This window comes from Mytilus californianus, unplaced genomic scaffold (assembly GCF_021869535.1).
Source record: "Mytilus californianus isolate M0D057914Y unplaced genomic scaffold, xbMytCali1.0.p SCAF_47, whole genome shotgun sequence".
NCBI classification, from domain to species: domain Eukaryota; kingdom Metazoa; phylum Mollusca; class Bivalvia; order Mytilida; family Mytilidae; genus Mytilus; species Mytilus californianus.
Window position 1 is genome coordinate 1,171,419 of NW_026262698.1, and position 17,399 is coordinate 1,188,817.

A 17,399-nucleotide genomic window follows, 5' to 3' on the forward strand; every position below is an offset into this window, starting at 1 on the left:
TTTGTGCAAAAAAAAAAATAAAATATGTAAAGAAATTTTGTTTAATTTCTGAAATCTGAAATGAAAAAAAATTGCCCCCCCCCCTTTTCAAAAATTCTTTCCCTCAAGATATGGTCATAATCTCAATTCAATTTACCAATGGAGTTTGCAACCATAATTACCCATTAAATACATCATAAAAGTCTTAAACAGATAATTTAAAAGCAGTGTAAGGGAGGTAATCCAACATTGTACAATTTTGTTTTTGGATTACCTCCCTTACACTGCTTTTAAATTATCCATTAACCAGGAAACCCTTGTATTCCCCCCTTTTTTGCCCCTAATTCCTAAACGGTTTAAGCCATAACCCCGTAAAGCCAATCCTAACCATTCCTTTGTGGTATGGAAACTTGTGGTATAATTTCAGAGAGATCCATACACTTAAACACAAGTTATTGTCTGGAAGTTACAAAAATGCTTATTTTTGGCCCCTTTTAGGCCCCTAATTCCTTAACTGTTGGTACCATAAACCCCAAAATCAATCCCAACCTTCCTTTTGTGGTATTTAACCTTATGGTAAAATTTCATAGAGATCCATTCACTTGAACTAAAGTTATTGTGCAAAAACCAATGTGTCTTCGGCCGACGACAATGACGACGCCAACGTCATACCAATATACGCCCAAAAAATTTAAACAACATATAAAATATTTCAGTGTTAATAAATTTTATTAAATATAAATATTTATACAAAACATATATCATGAAACAATGGGCTTTCTTACTATAAAAATAGAATTTGGCAGAACTTCATAGGTACAATCTGACCTCTGTTATTTCCTATTTTAACACTAAAATTATGTTTTAGATAAATACTATTGACTACCTTTCTTCAAATGTGCATGGCAGAATAAAATCAAAATCTAGCCATTTATTACTCAAAATTATTATATATATGTTCTAATAATACATGGGTAATATTTTAATGTAGTCAAACTAACATTTTACATATATGTATGTCTAAAACAAAGTTATTTATAAAGTAAAATATTTTCTCAATAAATTAATTTACATTTGCATAAAAATATTTTTCCTCTTTACTTTCAAGTGATATATTTTAAAAAAATTTGCAAAAAATAACATTTAAATTTTCAAAAAAAGTGTAATGGTATATATTTTTCAATACATCATTTTTCTCTTATGCATTTCCATCTCTTTTTCTCTATTCCAGTATGTCCAATAATCAACCTTTCTTGCTTGGGATTGTATATGATAAATGATCAGTATCAGATGCATAACATTTATAGATTATTCAGCCCAGTTAAATTAATATCACAGCTTCTAAGTTATATATTCTGACTACATGTTTCACAATTTTGACTGTCAGAAACATTCATCAAAATCTGTTCCATTATTTTCATTCTTTCATTCTCATGTCAATTTTCATGCATATTTGACCTTTGACCTGTCAAAGGGGCAATCAATGTACTAGGAGATTTCTTTTCAGCAGATCTTGATCAGGTTTTAACACAATTAAGTCCTGATTGTATTGTCTTCAGTACAAATGCAAATTTCAAATATAAATCCTCCCTTTTTCCTTAGTCTCATAAATGTTTCAGATCATTTTCCAGTCCATACATTTTAGATTTTAAGTTTTTCAGTTCTCCTACCATTTTCTTTGATCTTCCAGCTGTAGCATGTACATTTCGTAATATTTGCATGTCAATATCACCTGGTTTCTGTACATCCATATCCTCAGCAAATCCCATAGTAACCTATGAAATGAAGAAAAACATACATATAATTGTCTCCCCTTTAATTTATCATGTATTTTAATCAAACAACACCTGAAACTCATGCCTGTCAGTCTATACAGAAACTGGATACTACTTTTTTCTTCTATTTTTAAAAAGAATAAAGACAATTTCAGCGTCTCAAAGTGTCCTATATTTGCCTTCACCAGAATATCATAAGAAATTTAAGAAACTCATTTAAACAGATGCTAATATTTCAATAATCATCTAAAAATGTTAAAAGTTTATTTACATTTCTGACATCATACATGTAAGCAACACTATTTATAAACACTTTTGTCATTTTTTTTTTTAAACTTAATACACAAATTACAATAACTAATCCCTTTAACTTGTGTACCAGATGTACTCACCTTATAAAGCTGCCTTTCAACATCCTTTAATCTAGATCTGAGATTTTTAATATCATTTTTAAATCCTTCAACCTCTAAGTTCCTTCTTCTTTCTAAGTCTTGATATCGCTGGTTCATCATAGTTAGTCTCGTAGTCATCTTGTCACTTCTTCCCTGCAAAAATTATCAAAGAAAAATATTTTCAAAATCTGTAACCTTTCAATTAAAATGACTTTTATGTATGTTTTTAACTCTTTCTCTCTATTGCAGTTCATAACAAAAAATTTCCAACTGCAGATTGTATATGATCAAATCTAGTTGTCCAATAGTCAAGTATTGCAATATTCAATCAAGGTTTCAGATAGGATTTTGAGGGCTTTAGTGAGTTTAGTCACTTTTGTGTGAGATGAAAATCAACCTTGTTTTGGGTAACAGCAAGGGATCAAGGACATATATTACTATCTATGCATATGCCTAAGTCCTTCAAGGACTAGGATCTTTGAAGGCCTTAGGCATGGTACAAATGTTTGCAGTTACTGCATGACTTGACTGATGTAATGCTTAAATATGAAGATAAGAACAGGGATCTGGAAATCTAGTTCACAATTTCACTTCAGTTATTTTCAGGGAACATTCCTGATCAACAAAAGTTGGGTGCCTCTTTTTTAAAACCACAGCATAATTGAACTTGTAATGACTATTTCACTGCATAATCATTATCCTTAGTGTTAATAAATTTAAATCGATATTTGGAATTCATTTCTTTAAAGCTGGAAACAAGGATTTGTATCAATCCTTAATGGAACGATTCTAATGACTAAATTGTAAATTAATCGAGAAAAGATCACGTTTACTTTTAAACGAAATGAAAATGGGAAGTGACAAGTGGATAATAAATTCAGAATTAATCCAGATTTATATACGGATTAGTTCGTGTTTAACAAAAGGCAGGAAATTATCATTTTTAAAATTGAGTTTCTTAGTAAGAAATATATTTGTCTCTTAATTTGATGCTAAATGATTTCGTATTTTACGTTTTAGTGTCTATAAATTCATATATATGAATATATGAATACTTTCATGCATGCCCAGTACATAGAAAAGGAAGCATCTGTTTGACTCGTGAAAAGATTTCTGATCATTTTGAATAAATTTCATCTTTTTAATCGAAATTGTCGAAAGGTTTTGATGAAAAGTTATATCAAATATGACGAAAATATATTTATATGACGAAACTACGACAAACGAACTGCAAAATGTGATCGTTGGAAATTAAAACGCAAACTGTCCAGGGGAAAACAATTTTGTTCAAATGATGAAACTACGATAAACAAACTGCAAATTGTGGTCGTTTGACAAATTGAAATTGAAATGCCGACTGACTGATTTTACTGGGATAAATATTTATGGTGGTTAATTATGAGGTTTATTAATAATTACAGTCAATTTCCTAATGCATGCAGAGTAAGAGTTTGGTTGGCTTGCTTGCCTTGCTTTGTTTGTATTAATGTTTGCTCAAGCATTGTAATTAAGATTGACATCTGCAAACAATATAAGTAAAGTAGGCAGAGTTAAACCTGTATATAGGTAAATTTGATTATTTGATAGTGTCCAATCAAATCTAAGTATAAAGTATACAAGTTTAACTCTGCCTTTATATATTGTTTTCAGATGTCAATCTTAATTACAATGCTTGAGCAAACATTAATACAAACAAAGCCAGCAAGCCAACCAAACCTTTAACTTGCTAGCATTATGATAACAGCTGTAACGGATTAGTGACCCATCTGATGGCAATCAGTGGATTACCTGTAATCACAATTTTAAACCTGTTGTAAAAGTTAATTAGCTGAGGGTCATAAACTTGTCAGAAACATGAAGACAGGTAGAATTATAGTATTTTCATGCGAAAATATTTTAACACTTTCCAAATTTAAGTGACGAAATTGATTTGAAATACTTTCGTCATTTTGAAAACTGTTTTGTAAATGACCAGCGCTAGCAAAACCACTGGTCAATGAACCATCTTGGTAGTCCTATAGTAGCATGCCCACAAAGAGTGTGGGAGGTCATGGGTTTTACCCCTGCCAAATATTATTATTTTCATTCAAAGTCCACTTCATTTCTTTTACTACCAGTACCACTGTATGAGTAAACATTAGAATTCAAGCACACAAATCGTGAATGTCTTTTGTTATATTATATCCAAAATTTGTTGTTGAGGATAAATCTTTTGACTAAGAGAGAAACAGAACTACACAGAACTTGTGACAAAAGAACAGACCAGAAAATAGAATGCAAAAAATTCTTCAATAAACATTAACAAAATTAAAAGAGTTAACCAGTTTTGGTGGGGTTCGTGTTGCTTAGTCTTTAGTTTTCTATGTTGTGTCATCTGTACTATTATTTTTCTGTTTGTCTTTTTATTTTTAGCATGGCGTTGTCAGTTTGTTTTCAATCTGTGAGTTTGACTGTCCCTCTGGTATCTTTAGTCCCTCTTTTTTAAACTACATGTGCTATTATAATTTTTGCAACAGTCACTTTTTTGTAAACTGAAGAATTTTATGTTATGACAAGCTTGATAGCAAAGTAAATTCAATGAACAGCTGTTCTACCAAATAAATTTACTCATTTCTTTTATACCACTTCACTAGTTAAATTCATGAAATACCTTAAAACAAGCATAAAACAAAGAGTTGTATGGTGATTCAATTTTTGCATAGCTTAGGTATTTTTCTATTTGAGTATACCTTAAATATTTCTCGGGTGACATCCCCTTCTTCCCTGATCCGCGACAATTCATCCTCTAACTGGATCACTTGCTCTCGATACATCTCTGCTAGCTTCTGTGCCTGTTGTAATTGATAATCTAATGTCTACAAAACAAGAACAAAAAAACATTTTGCATGGTTTTGAAATTTCTGGTTCTATTGTAATAGAGACATAGTGAAATTGATTCAGAAAATAAATTGTTTGATTGTTTAGATGAGTGTCTTTCCATTGGAAAACCTTTTAAGATCAACTTAGAATGTTGAAAAATGAGTTGCTTGTCATAAGGTTCAATAAAATCTTTTTAAAAAGTTAGTTTATTTGTATTTGTTCATTTTTAAAAGTAAAACCCAGAACTTTAAACATATAATATAAGCCTACTTCAAATAAAATTCTGAGTTCTGAATTTTCCTATTAGAATTGAAATAATCCAGTAACTTTAACAGAAACATTAAAATCTGTAAGCTCAAAGCTGAATCTTATGTAAAAATCTTTTGAAATCAAGAATTAATTATGTATAACAATTTTACCATACATAGTAATGTTCTGGTCAGATTTGTATTATTCTATTATTCTTGATTACATTTCAATCTTCTAAAAAGACCTTCTGATTGATAGCTGCAGCATTCATTGACATTGCAGAAATAACTAATTTACCTATATTTGTCCTCAATTGTGTTTTATAAACTAAGTTTATCTATGACAGTCTCTGTTAATTGACTTACAACTTGGTCAATTTAGAGCTATGGTCTAGACACTTGTCTAGACTAAGGTCAATTTAGAGCTATGGTCTAGACACTTGTCTAGACTAAGGTCAATTTAGAGCTATGGTCTAGACACTTGTCTAGACTAAGGTCAATTTAGAGCTATGGTCTAGACACTTGTCTGTTATTGAATATAAAACTAAGAAGATATGGTATGATTGCCAATGAGACAACTATCCACCAGAGAGACCAAATGAAGTAGATGTAAGCAACAATAGGTCACCATACAGCCTCCAACAATGAATAAAACCCATACCATATACCGGTAGTAAGTTATAAAAGACCCCAACATGACAAATTGTAAAACAATTTAAACCAGAAAAGAAGACCATATGTTGACCTCAAACGATCTTTTAAGATTTGTAATGTATTTGTTAACTCTCTTGTCCACGTATTCTAATTTGATTCATAAACATGTAACTACCAAATTACCTTGACTTCTTCTGCGTAGTGAGCTCTTGCCTCAGTAGCAACAGACATGTTTAGCAATGAGTCTTGACCATTCCCTTTATCTTTAGCACTATCTAGTTCTCTAAGTAATCTGTCCTTCTCTGCCATCCATTGTCTCTCATTGGCACGACCTTGATATCTTAATTCTAAAAAGTCTTTTGTACTTTCATATAATAAATCCTGTGTTTTGTGTAATCTGAAAAAAAAAGATTGGTTGCAATTAGTTTAAGGGAGATAACTCATGTATTTATATTAAATCAGTCTGTCAAATAATAAAGGTATGAAAAGGCTGCTTGTTGACCCTTTGAATTCAAAAATCAGGAATTGCTTTCAAAAGAACACCCTTCAACTTTCAAAACACATTGGTCAGTCAGAAATGAGCAGTAATATGATTTAAGCCTGATTATTAACATAATACGATTTAAGCCAGACATATTGACAAACTTCTTTCATTTATTGGATAGTTTGATTTTCCTAGTTATTTCTATGTGCAAATATAATCATTAAAATATGAATAAAACATGCAAATTGCTGACAATCAGATGCATATTCCAAACCATACAATAAATCAAACTGTTTAAGGTAAGGATACCTACTTTTCAGTAAGTGTGTGTATTTTAGCTTCATCTCTCTGTCTACGAGTTTCCAGCTCCTCTTCTTTCACCCTTCTGTCTTCCATTAAAGCCTCTACTTGTTCCTTGGCTACTTTTGTCTGTTCCTGAAGCTGTGCCTGCAGAGCTTCTACCTGTAATACTAACACTTCATTGTCATGTCTGTACTTTTCTTCTGGATTAGGTGACATGGACTGACGTCTATCTGATACTGGAAGCTGTTTTTTCTTCATGCCTGTTGAAAAGATTATTTTTGTCATTGTTTGTCCAAAAATCAAAATAAAACAAAGTAATATACACACAGCATTATTTTCAATGATAAGAGGTATTTTTTTTCAAATTCAGAATGTGAGGGTTAATGAATATTTTAAAAGTTTGACAATTTTACAAGGTAAAGTCTTGAATTTAAAACACCCACATATATAACAATTAGTTACTACTTAATACTGAACGATATGAATCTATATTCATTTTATCAAAAAAATTGTTTAATTTAAAGGTAATTAAAAAGATACCATACAACCACCAGAGAATGGGAAATTCTAATGAGCAAAGCTGGAGTTTCATGTTTACCATGGAAGGACAGTAGAGGAAGAATTTTTGTTATTCACAGACCATTAAATACAAGGAAAAGAATTTAAGATTCATTATTAGACATAAGAATTTACCACAACCAATATATATGCATACTCCAAATAAGAAGATATCGGTATATGTATGACTGACAAATTAAATATACATGCCTTTTCTAGCCCTAGTATTGTATCTATCTGGAAAACAAGTTTTGTACTTGTAATGCAAACTTTAGAAAGCACTAGCCTTTAAAGAGTGTGTAAATTAAGTTTGAAAATCCTGTGCAAACTCTTAATGAAAATATTAATAATAGAGTAATACCATTTCTGAGGTTATTATTAGGAGCTGTTTTAGGTCTCTTTTTCTGTTCTACAATAGCCTTAGCTGGTGGTTCCTTCATAAAATAGGTGATTTCACTTTCTGTTGTTCCACTTAAACTAAGTAACTGTTGTATTTTCTTTTTGTCTTCTAACTCTCTGATCTACAATAACAAACAAATATTACAAAACTACATGTATTTGTTCTCACTTTACTAGGTTTTTATAAGATTAAGTATTTTTTTCTTAATACAATATTCTTCAAACTGTTGTAATCTTAAGGGGGCAATACAAAACAACAACAGTTATGACCAATGGACACTGTGCCCAGCTGAGCAAATGATTCTGTTGTGTTGATAGCTTGCTATCTCATTGACATATACTCCACATCTCATGTATTACATACGGTATGGGTTTGTCTCATTGTTGAAGGCCGTATGGTTGCCTATAATTGCTTACATCCACTTCATTTGAACTTTGGCAATCATACCACATCTCCTTATTTTTATATTCATGGATGTTTTGTGTTAATACAAATGTATTACATTAATTTCACTTCTTAAAAAAGCTGACTTGTGATTACTGAGCCATGATATTGAGATCATATAATCAGTTTTGCATGTCACATCTTTTAAATGTATTTATGTATATAGACTTATATAGTTATCACTTGACATAAAGAAATGTTAAAACATTATATTTAGAAGGTTACTCAGGACAGATGAATGACTGTGATGGAAGAAAATATTCCCTTGCTATCATGGTGATAAAATAATATTTGAAACAAAATTTTACTGATATGTGTTTTAAGAGAACAAAATGAAGAAAGACAAACAGCCAGAAGTAAATGTAGGAATAATAAATCTGCATTTCAATATCATTTTATTATGACTTTTTTCAAAATAAATGTATGGAGTGTTGGAAGGTAGTTTTTTCACAATACCCCCCAACTAATACAATTTTAATTAGAAAGTTAATTGCATTATTGTGTGAAAAGTCGTTTCGATTCCATCTACCCCTATGTTATTAATATTTAATAAATGCCTCTCCTTATCCCCCCTCCATTTCAATTAATTCTGGCATAAATTATAGATATGTAATGTATAGCAGCTAGTACTTCAAACATATTCAGCATAGCTGATCATGTATGAAGATGACTTTGAAGAATCAGTTTTTAATGTGTTAGCTTGCTGGTAACAAATTCATGTCTTCCCCTCGCAATGCCTTAGTCTCACACCAATCCAATTAGTTTGGCTTGCCATATGTTAAGTAGAGAGGAAATACAAGTATAAACGTCCTTGCCTAGACCCAGTCGGGGATAGAACCCAAAACCTTGCACTCTTCATATGAGCATGTTTCCAGTAGACTTATGAGGTGGTCTAACACATCAAATTAAAGCACATACCTTTAATCTGTCATTTTCTGAATATAGTCTCAATACATGTTCTCTTTCTTGGAATAAATAAATCTGCATATCACTAAGAGCCTTTTGTAATTCTACAATCTCCTCCTCTCTCTGTCTTAATTCCCATTGTAGTTTATGCTAAAATTAGAGAAAACAAAAATGCAGTACATGTAGTTAAATTGTGTTGTGGCAAATGCAAAACTAAAGGCTCTAAAGAGCCTGTGTATCTCACCTAGTTCTATGTCCATCTTCAACAAAGGACACCCTCCAAACACTATAGGCGAGAATAGAATTCGTCAAAAAATTTCTTATTTGTTGTTCTTGTATATCTGATCTTTTTGTCTGTTTAGTTTCTCTACCTATTTTAGTTTTTGCTCAAAACACCAAAGAGGGTATAAAAAAAATCCTCATTTAAGGTCAATCTCTCCTATAAAGAGAGAGTCTACTAACTATATCGGCAAAATTTAACTTGTTTGTAGATCGTGCCTTGCTGATAATTTTTGTTATTTAAAGTTTCTTTTTTATCTATTATCATTTTTATCGTAAAAGGCAAAATGCAAAACTGGCCAATAAAGGGCAATAACTCCAATAAGGAGTCGTCAGACAATTTCCTCTATATCAATTTTTATTGTAGATCTTGTCTTGCTGATCATTTTTGCTTATTTAAGTTTTCTATCTATCTATTATAGTTTTTAAGATATAAGACAAAAACACAAAAAAAAATAGTAAAAATCGTCAACAAAGGGCAATAACTCTAATAAGGAGTAGACTGACAATTTCAATTATGAAGATCTTGTCTTACTGATCAATTTTTCAATTTTTATGTTCTATTTTTAGCCATGTCAGCCATCTTGGTTTGCATGCTTGGTCATCAGACACATTTTTTAAACTAGATATCCCAATGATGATGGTGGCCAAGTTTGCTTAAATTTGGTCCAATAATTTCAGAGGAAAAGATTTTTGTAAAAGTTAACGGATGACGACGACGGACACCAAGTGATGAGAAAAGCTCACTTGGCTCTTAAGCAAGGTGAGCTAAATAACAATATCTTATATTCAGCACTGTACAAACCTGTTCTTCATAAGTTATTTAATATTCAGTACTGTACAAACCTGTTCTTCATAAGTTATTTTATATCAGCACTATACAAACCTGTTCTTCATAAGTTATTTAATATTCAGTACTGTACAAACCTGTTCTTCATAAGTTATTTTATATCAGCACTATACAAACCTGTTCTTCATAAGTTATTTAATATTCAGTACTGTGCAAACCTGTTCTTCATAAGTTATTTTATATCAGCACTATACAAACCTGTTCTTTATAAGTTATTCTACATTCCTTTAGTACTGTATAAACCTGTTCTTCATAAGTTATTTTATATTCAGCACTGTACAAACCTGTTCTTCATAAGTTATTTTATATTCCTCTAATTTGCTGACCATGTGGTCATGCTCTTCATCATATTCAGCTATTTTCTTTCTGTAATATTCTAAAAGCTCTCTAGAAGGTCTTAAATGGCCTGGAAGAAATACAAATATATGAATATAACTGATTGTGAAAGGAATGAAATGGAAATATTTTTATAAAAAAAAAAGCTTTTGAAGGAGAAAAAGAACAATTTTGCATTTAGAAACAGACATAATCATGAAATCTTAATGCTGTTTAACGAAACATTAAAATGAAGTCAAGGTCAGATGCACCCTGCCAGACAGACATGTACAACTAACAATCATTCCATTCACCCAAAAGTTGACCTATTGCATTTATATGTCTCCTGAATTCTGGCAGATTATCTTACTGACCAGCTGTTCTTAGAGGTTGTCTGACCAAATGTTTGACACACTATCTAGGAATTTCACAATGTATGAGATGAAAATAAAAGAGTTCAATCATTTTCAAAGCTGGCAATTTGAGGAAAATTGGATTCCTACAAAGATAAGTATGATACTTTCATTGAGATAGTATGATATAAGCTTTGTCAGGACACTGGGTCATTTTCTTGTCACACCATAATCATTTTACAGACTTAAATACAACAATGTAAACACAAACATCTGTCACCATGTAAAATATCGGTGTTTACAGTATCCTTATAGGTCTGTGACAAATGTTGACAGGTTTCACCATATTCAAAATCTCTGTTGTCTCCTGTCTGATGCATGATAAACAGCAGAAATAATCTATTTATATTTTTTGTAACACCTTTCAAAATAGGTCGCTGCTTCAATGATGATAACCATGTCTGCATATTTTATTCACAATTAAAATGATAGCTCTACAGATTTTTTACCTAGACGTTCATTGATGGATGGAAGGTCAGGACTTCCTTTTTCTCCCAGTTTTCTAGGTTGGCCCTCATCTTGTGATTGGTCAAGCTGTGAGATATTTGTCTTCTTTGGTATGGGTGATTTTCTTCCTTTACTGAAAATAAAACATTTGACTTTAGATCTATAATTTTTTTCTGAATTTGAAAAAGACTAATTACAAGTTAGATCTATTCAATTTGTAAAGACACTAGTTTTACTATAAACTTTATAACACATGTATTAAGCATGACACTAGATGAAGAATCAATGCATCATTTTATGAAAAGGAATAACTGTTGCCAATTAAACTTTACAGCTTCCATGACATGATTGACTTTTACAAACCTATACAATTAATACATATATATAAATTGAGAATATAACATAATGAATAAAAAAAAAAAGAAACCAGTCTATATAAACTCAATACTATTTGTAAATCTGCTTTTGAATGTTCATATGTAGTATTGTCTATGTTCATGCTGTGTCATTTTTATTTGAATATGAGTGTCGATACATTTCAAACTTTAACGTGATACAAAAAAAAAAATAATTCTCTTAGCCTGCCAGTGAACCACATGGTCATTATTTGGGTTGACTAATTTCAGGTTACTTTGCAAGTTGGATCTGACGCCATTGAAAAACGCAAATGAATGAAATGCACAATGTGTCCTTAGTTCATTGGGAAGTAAATTTAGAGTCAGCAGTTATTAATATTTGATGTCTTAAAAAATAATCTGCTATTCATGGTAAAGCACAATTATTGTAAAAATGTCTTATGTGGCCAATTTATGGTAATTGGTGGATACTTTAACATGCAGGCAGATGATTTCACTTGTCTAGTATTAGTAAGTCCATTGATTTAACATTATGTTTATGAAATGACTTAACAGACGGACAATATTTCCCCGTCTTGAGGGTATGGATTTAAAACTATGCTGGCAAATGATTTCATTTAACGGAATGAACTATATTTTCATCTTGAGGGTATGGATACCTTCAAAATTACAAAAATAAGGAACTTATACACCTTATTGCTATTTGCTGCCCATTGGTGTATGATGTCTATAGTGTCGCAAATATTTGGGTCAAGTGTAGCAGATTCCCCTCATAGAGATTAGGTCTATAATGTTATAATGTTTGATTGATTGTTGGTTGCTTAGCATTCAGTGGCAAATATTTCATGCATGTTTAGAATGAGGAGAAATTAACCAAACATGCAATAGGTAGGTCATGTAATCTGGCTGTGGTTTAACATCTTAGAATTGAGATGATTTTATTCATATTTATATATGATTATCAACATTTGATTATTGCGTCAATTATCTAAATCATTGTAATAAATTACTTTGCTCTTCATGGGCCCTTTAATTGGAATAAAATATCTTATCTTATCTTATGTAATAGAGGCTGTCCAGGATGACGGTTGGAGAATTTAGACAGTAGAAAATAGCTAGGGTATATTGGTGACAATAATTTTGCCTTGCAACAGGCCACCCAGAGTCCCCTCAGTGTAGATGAAAGGGTTCTTGACTTGCAATGAGCCTGGCACTCCCTTTATAAGTGGACGCGTACTTGTACATCCAGCACAGCCGAACTTATGCCCCACTTGGGCAAGGGTTTTTTTGCCAGCCGAGAGAAGACCTAGTTATGAACTTTTTCTGTTCCCAAGTCACCCTTGGGTTAAGCCTATGAATCGTATGATGTTACTGTAAATTCAGAAATTATTGCAAAGTTTTTATTATTGCGAATAATGTGAAAGGGTGAGAATCGCAATAATAAGATGATAAGAACTTGCATTCTGATATCTGAATGCAGATATTCCTGAAATCGCAATAATCAATTTCACATTCTTGTCAATTCTTTAAAAATCGCAATAATAACTAAATATTAAAGTGCACGCAATAATTTCTGAATTTACAGTTAGTTACCAAACCTATATTGTATAAAATTAGAAAATATAATAAATTTTAAGCTGATAGGAGCATCATCACATAAATTTTAAATTGTAGAAATATTCAAAATAGCATCCAAAGACAGCATGTTTATGTATGACTTGATGTGGATACTGTTCTTTAACATGTTGCAACAAGTAACCAATGTAAACAATGCGACTTTTAGATATCTCTATGTGTAAATAGTGTTCTTTCGGAGATTTTATCATTCCCATGAATTACTATAATTATCCCAATCGTTTCACATTTTGCATTTAATGCTCTTTTGAATGGAAATGCAAGTAAAATGAAAAACTCGGGTTTGAACCTTTTGGCAGCAGACGCCATTTTTCGAAATTATGACAGTCGCGTAAAGTGATCATTTTATCATGATATAGGCAACTTTGAGATCTTTCAGAAAATAATCAATAAAAGTGAATTTTTACATAATAATGAATATTGCATGAATAGTTTTGAAGATTATATAATAAATCATTAGGCTCAATTATTGTTGACATGTTCGTGATATTGAAATAATCTACATGATGTCCCATTAAGGGGCATTTTCTGTCAAATTCACGTTCATAGATTTGACCCAAATGATCTAGACTGGTACCCGGGCTTTATTTGACAAGTTTGACAATACCGTCGTTAATATTTGTATATTCCGAAAGCATACCGAATATTCTACGGGAGAACCAACCTACAAATGATCATACTTGATTTATATACAGATTAGGGAGCTACCATTTGAGTAAAAAAAAGGCAGGATGAGCAACTTGGCAAAAAAAAGTCAGGATGACAATGTATGTAAAAAAAGTCAGGATAAACTATTAAAAAAAAAGGCAGGACCGAATTGAGAAAAAAATAAAAAGGCAGGACAGAGATTATAACTAAAAAAAATGCAGGACAAAATGTTTCATCCTAGCCCCCCTCCCCCCCCCCCCCCCCATAAAAATCAAATGGTAGCTCCCTTACTACATGGCCTTTTTCTTATAGGCTTGGGTATCAACCAGAGACCCAAATGTCAGCACAAGACGTAAGTCGATGTCTTAGGTGGGTCGAAGGATGATACCCTGGCCGATTTGGAAAAGGACATGTATTAAACTTTTTATCATATACTACCGATGTGCGAACGTACCCAGGCTGATAGCTCCATATAATCAAGACCACGTGACGTCACATAGGGCTGATATGGGTTATCAGCCTGGTGTGAATTTATGGCTACTACTACGCTCGTTACATATATCCAAAACTATCATATTAATGCAAATTTGGGCCGGTGTAATTTCGGAGGAGAAGATTTTCGTAAAAGTTAACGGACGACGGACGACGGACGACGGACATCATGTTGACAGCTCATAGGTGATAATCTATAAGTTGAGTTAATAAAAAAGGAATGCAATAGAGGCAGGCATATTAAAATATGATTTATTTTTATATTTAATACAGGAACTGTCAATAAAAGGTCACAAAGCTTGTATTCTATAACTTCACAGTGTATACTTTCTGCAAAATGAACATATTTTAAGAGATTATACACGGAAAAGTACAAATAGGCAAGCCCCCTCCTGCACTTTTAAACATAACAAATCCGGATAGAAAATTAAAAAAAACAAAAAGAAAATGATAGAAGACACTTGCTACTAATCGCTAGACTACAGAAGGATGTTTTTTGTTTTGCTTGTCACTTTTAAAAGTTTCCCTCCTCCCACTTTTCTGGAGGGGGCAAACCCTATGCCACTGACCATTTGGTATAATTATAAGGAATGGGCATATATATACAATGATATAGAGCAAAAAAACAACCGAAAGTAATAGGGGCGACACCTTGACAAAAACTATAGACTTATGGGTTGAAGTACTATAGTATTCCAGTATAAGTATTTTGTCCTTAATCTCATTTTCATGCTTCAATGACTACAATAATTCATGAGTGTTTGCTACGTTACTTGCATAACTACTATTATCGGTAGGTGAAAATGGGAACAGATAATTAGAACTGGGCATGCCCAAATAGATGCAAGGTATTCATAATTCTGCAAGTTTTAAAACTTCTGAACACCATTAGCACATTGCTGCAATTTTCCTATTTAGACAAACATTTAAACATACTTTAACTCAAATGCACAGGTTTTCAAGTATTAGCATAATTCTGCAATATTTTCAATTTGAACTCTTATATGAACTCGGCTGCATTACTTTATATGTATATTTACAAGCTTTTTATATATGCATGTATATACTATGCTTGTTATGTATCACAGTTTATGTCCATCCACAATAAAGCCGGATCCGTCTAGATTCCATTTCATTGATAAATTCAACAACACCTATTGTTACCTGGTTAACTTGATAATATTCAAGTTTTGCCGTTATTAATATCAATAATTCTTTCAATATTATGTCTAAATTTACCTATATATAGATATAATAGCCATAGGTGACTATTATGTCTATATTTTACCCAAGGGAACTTAGGGGGAGGGTTGGGATCCCGCTAACATGTTAAACCCCGTCACAATCTGTATGTATGTGCCTGTCCCAAGTCAGAAGCCTGTAATTCAGTGGTTGTCGTTTGTTTATGTGTTACATATTTGTTTTTCATTCATTTTTTATACATAAATTAGGCCGGTAGTTTCTCGTTTAAATTGTTTTACAGTATCATTTCGGGGCCTTTTATAGCTAATTGTGCGGTATGGGCTTTGCTCATTGTTAAAGGCCGTACGGTGACCTATAGTTGTTAATTTCTGTGTCATTTGGTCTCTTGTGGAGAGTTGTCTCATTGGCAATCATACCACGTCTTCTTTTTTTTATATTTACTTAAATATATTTAATATAAATAGAAATAACTGTCCTGTCTTAGATTTAGATATTTTTGTTTTACACGGGAAACTGGACTGGTTTTCGTTCCCTTATGATTACTTTTCCTGCGATTAATCAACTTCTAGTACACTACCTCACCGAAACCGAAACCAAAACCAAAATCGCACATAATGCAATATCTAAACTACAGGACTTTAAAGTGAACAACCCCGTTCGAAATAAACAAAACAAACAATTCAGAAAGACTATAATATTGACACAAATAGTTTGTCCCATAAAATCAGCAATGTAATAATGTGCTCTCAATTCTGTTTTTATATACTACTACTACAGTTTGAGACCTACAACGAAAATTCATAGATAGATATACATGCAGTAGCAAATATATAAAACGTTTATGAATGAGTAAAAACTGGGAATACTATATAATCCATTTTTTTATAAATGTAAATTATCTGAGTTACCTTTCTTTATAAAGCAAAGTTTTGATATTTCAAAATTACAAAAAAAAGTGTATCCTTCGTCAAAAAAGTTTATAGTAAAAAAAAGCATTTGTTTGATTGTTTTCTTTTGTTTTCTTTTTTTCTTTTTTAATTTAAAAGTCCCACAAATCACATAAATTTTTTGGTCAACATTTTGCTAATTCCAATAAAAATCTTGCCCGATTTTTCATGTGGCGCTCCAAGATGGCACCGTAAATACTCACTCAAACTATCACAACAGCCGAAGTATAGCATTTGTGTTAAGATTTGATTTAAAGAAATAAGGTATCAAATTTTTTCTAACATGCATTGTAAAAAGTAAAATAACAAAAATACCGAACTCCAAGGAAAATTCAAACCAGAAAGTCCCTTATCAAATGGCAAAATCAAAAGCAATGACAGAAGGAAAGGATAAAATTAAAGGCGGTAAATTAACGGGTAAATTAAAAAATGGCAAGCGTAAATCAAACCTATTATCCATAAAGGATCGTTGTGCTAAATGCACGATTTTTTTATTTTAGGTTTTGTTGACCATTATTTTTGTTTTCATCTGATTTCGTGTTGGTCACAGTGTTAACTGCAACAGGATCACGTCTGCTGGGGCGTGTTTTATTGGTCTCTTCTGCACATCTCCAGAATGTCTTCTGGTGAAGAGTCCAAAAAAATGAATCTGGAACTCTTCTGGAGATATTCTACGGAAGATCAATAAAACAAAAATTCAATTTGCCGTCGAATATAGCAGATTTTTGTTATGTTGGATGACATAAATGAAGTTTACGATGATTTTATAGAAAATTAAAATACGTCCGGTAGACATGACTGTAAAAGTGTGC

The 17,399-nt window shown here is 31.8% G+C and overlaps 1 protein-coding gene across 1 annotated transcript; it reads right to left on the reverse strand.

Moving 5' to 3' along the window:
• Nucleotides 1-689: 689 nt before the first annotated feature.
• On the reverse strand, nucleotides 690-13,622 carry LOC127700059 (coiled-coil domain-containing protein 77-like). The gene is made up of 10 exons (XM_052203525.1): nucleotides 13,587-13,622; nucleotides 11,309-11,439; nucleotides 10,416-10,537; nucleotides 9,015-9,152; nucleotides 7,614-7,773; nucleotides 6,705-6,954; nucleotides 6,091-6,304; nucleotides 4,876-5,001; nucleotides 2,147-2,299; nucleotides 690-1,754 (listed from the first exon to the last, which is right to left on the reverse strand). Exons 1-10 carry the CDS (start codon nucleotides 13,604-13,606, stop codon nucleotides 1,584-1,586), a joined length of 1,485 nt encoding a protein of 494 aa, XP_052059485.1. The 5' UTR covers nucleotides 13,607-13,622; the 3' UTR covers nucleotides 690-1,583.
• Between the last annotated feature and the right edge of the window lie 3,777 nt (nucleotides 13,623-17,399).

What these genes read in the sequence shown, in the direction of transcription:
- LOC127700059 (XM_052203525.1), bottom strand. Translation starts at nt 13,606, where the DNA reads ATGGCGTCTGCTGCCAAAAG. An exon ending in TAATAATAACCTCAGAAATG is followed by an intron (nt 6,955 to 7,613) that starts GTATTACTCTAT and finishes TCTTTTCAACAG; the next exon opens with GCATGAAGAAAAAACAGCTT. An exon ending in TCACCCGAGAAATATTTAAG is followed by an intron (nt 2,300 to 4,875) that starts GTATACTCAAAT and finishes TAATTTTTGCAG; the next exon opens with GGAAGAAGTGACAAGATGAC.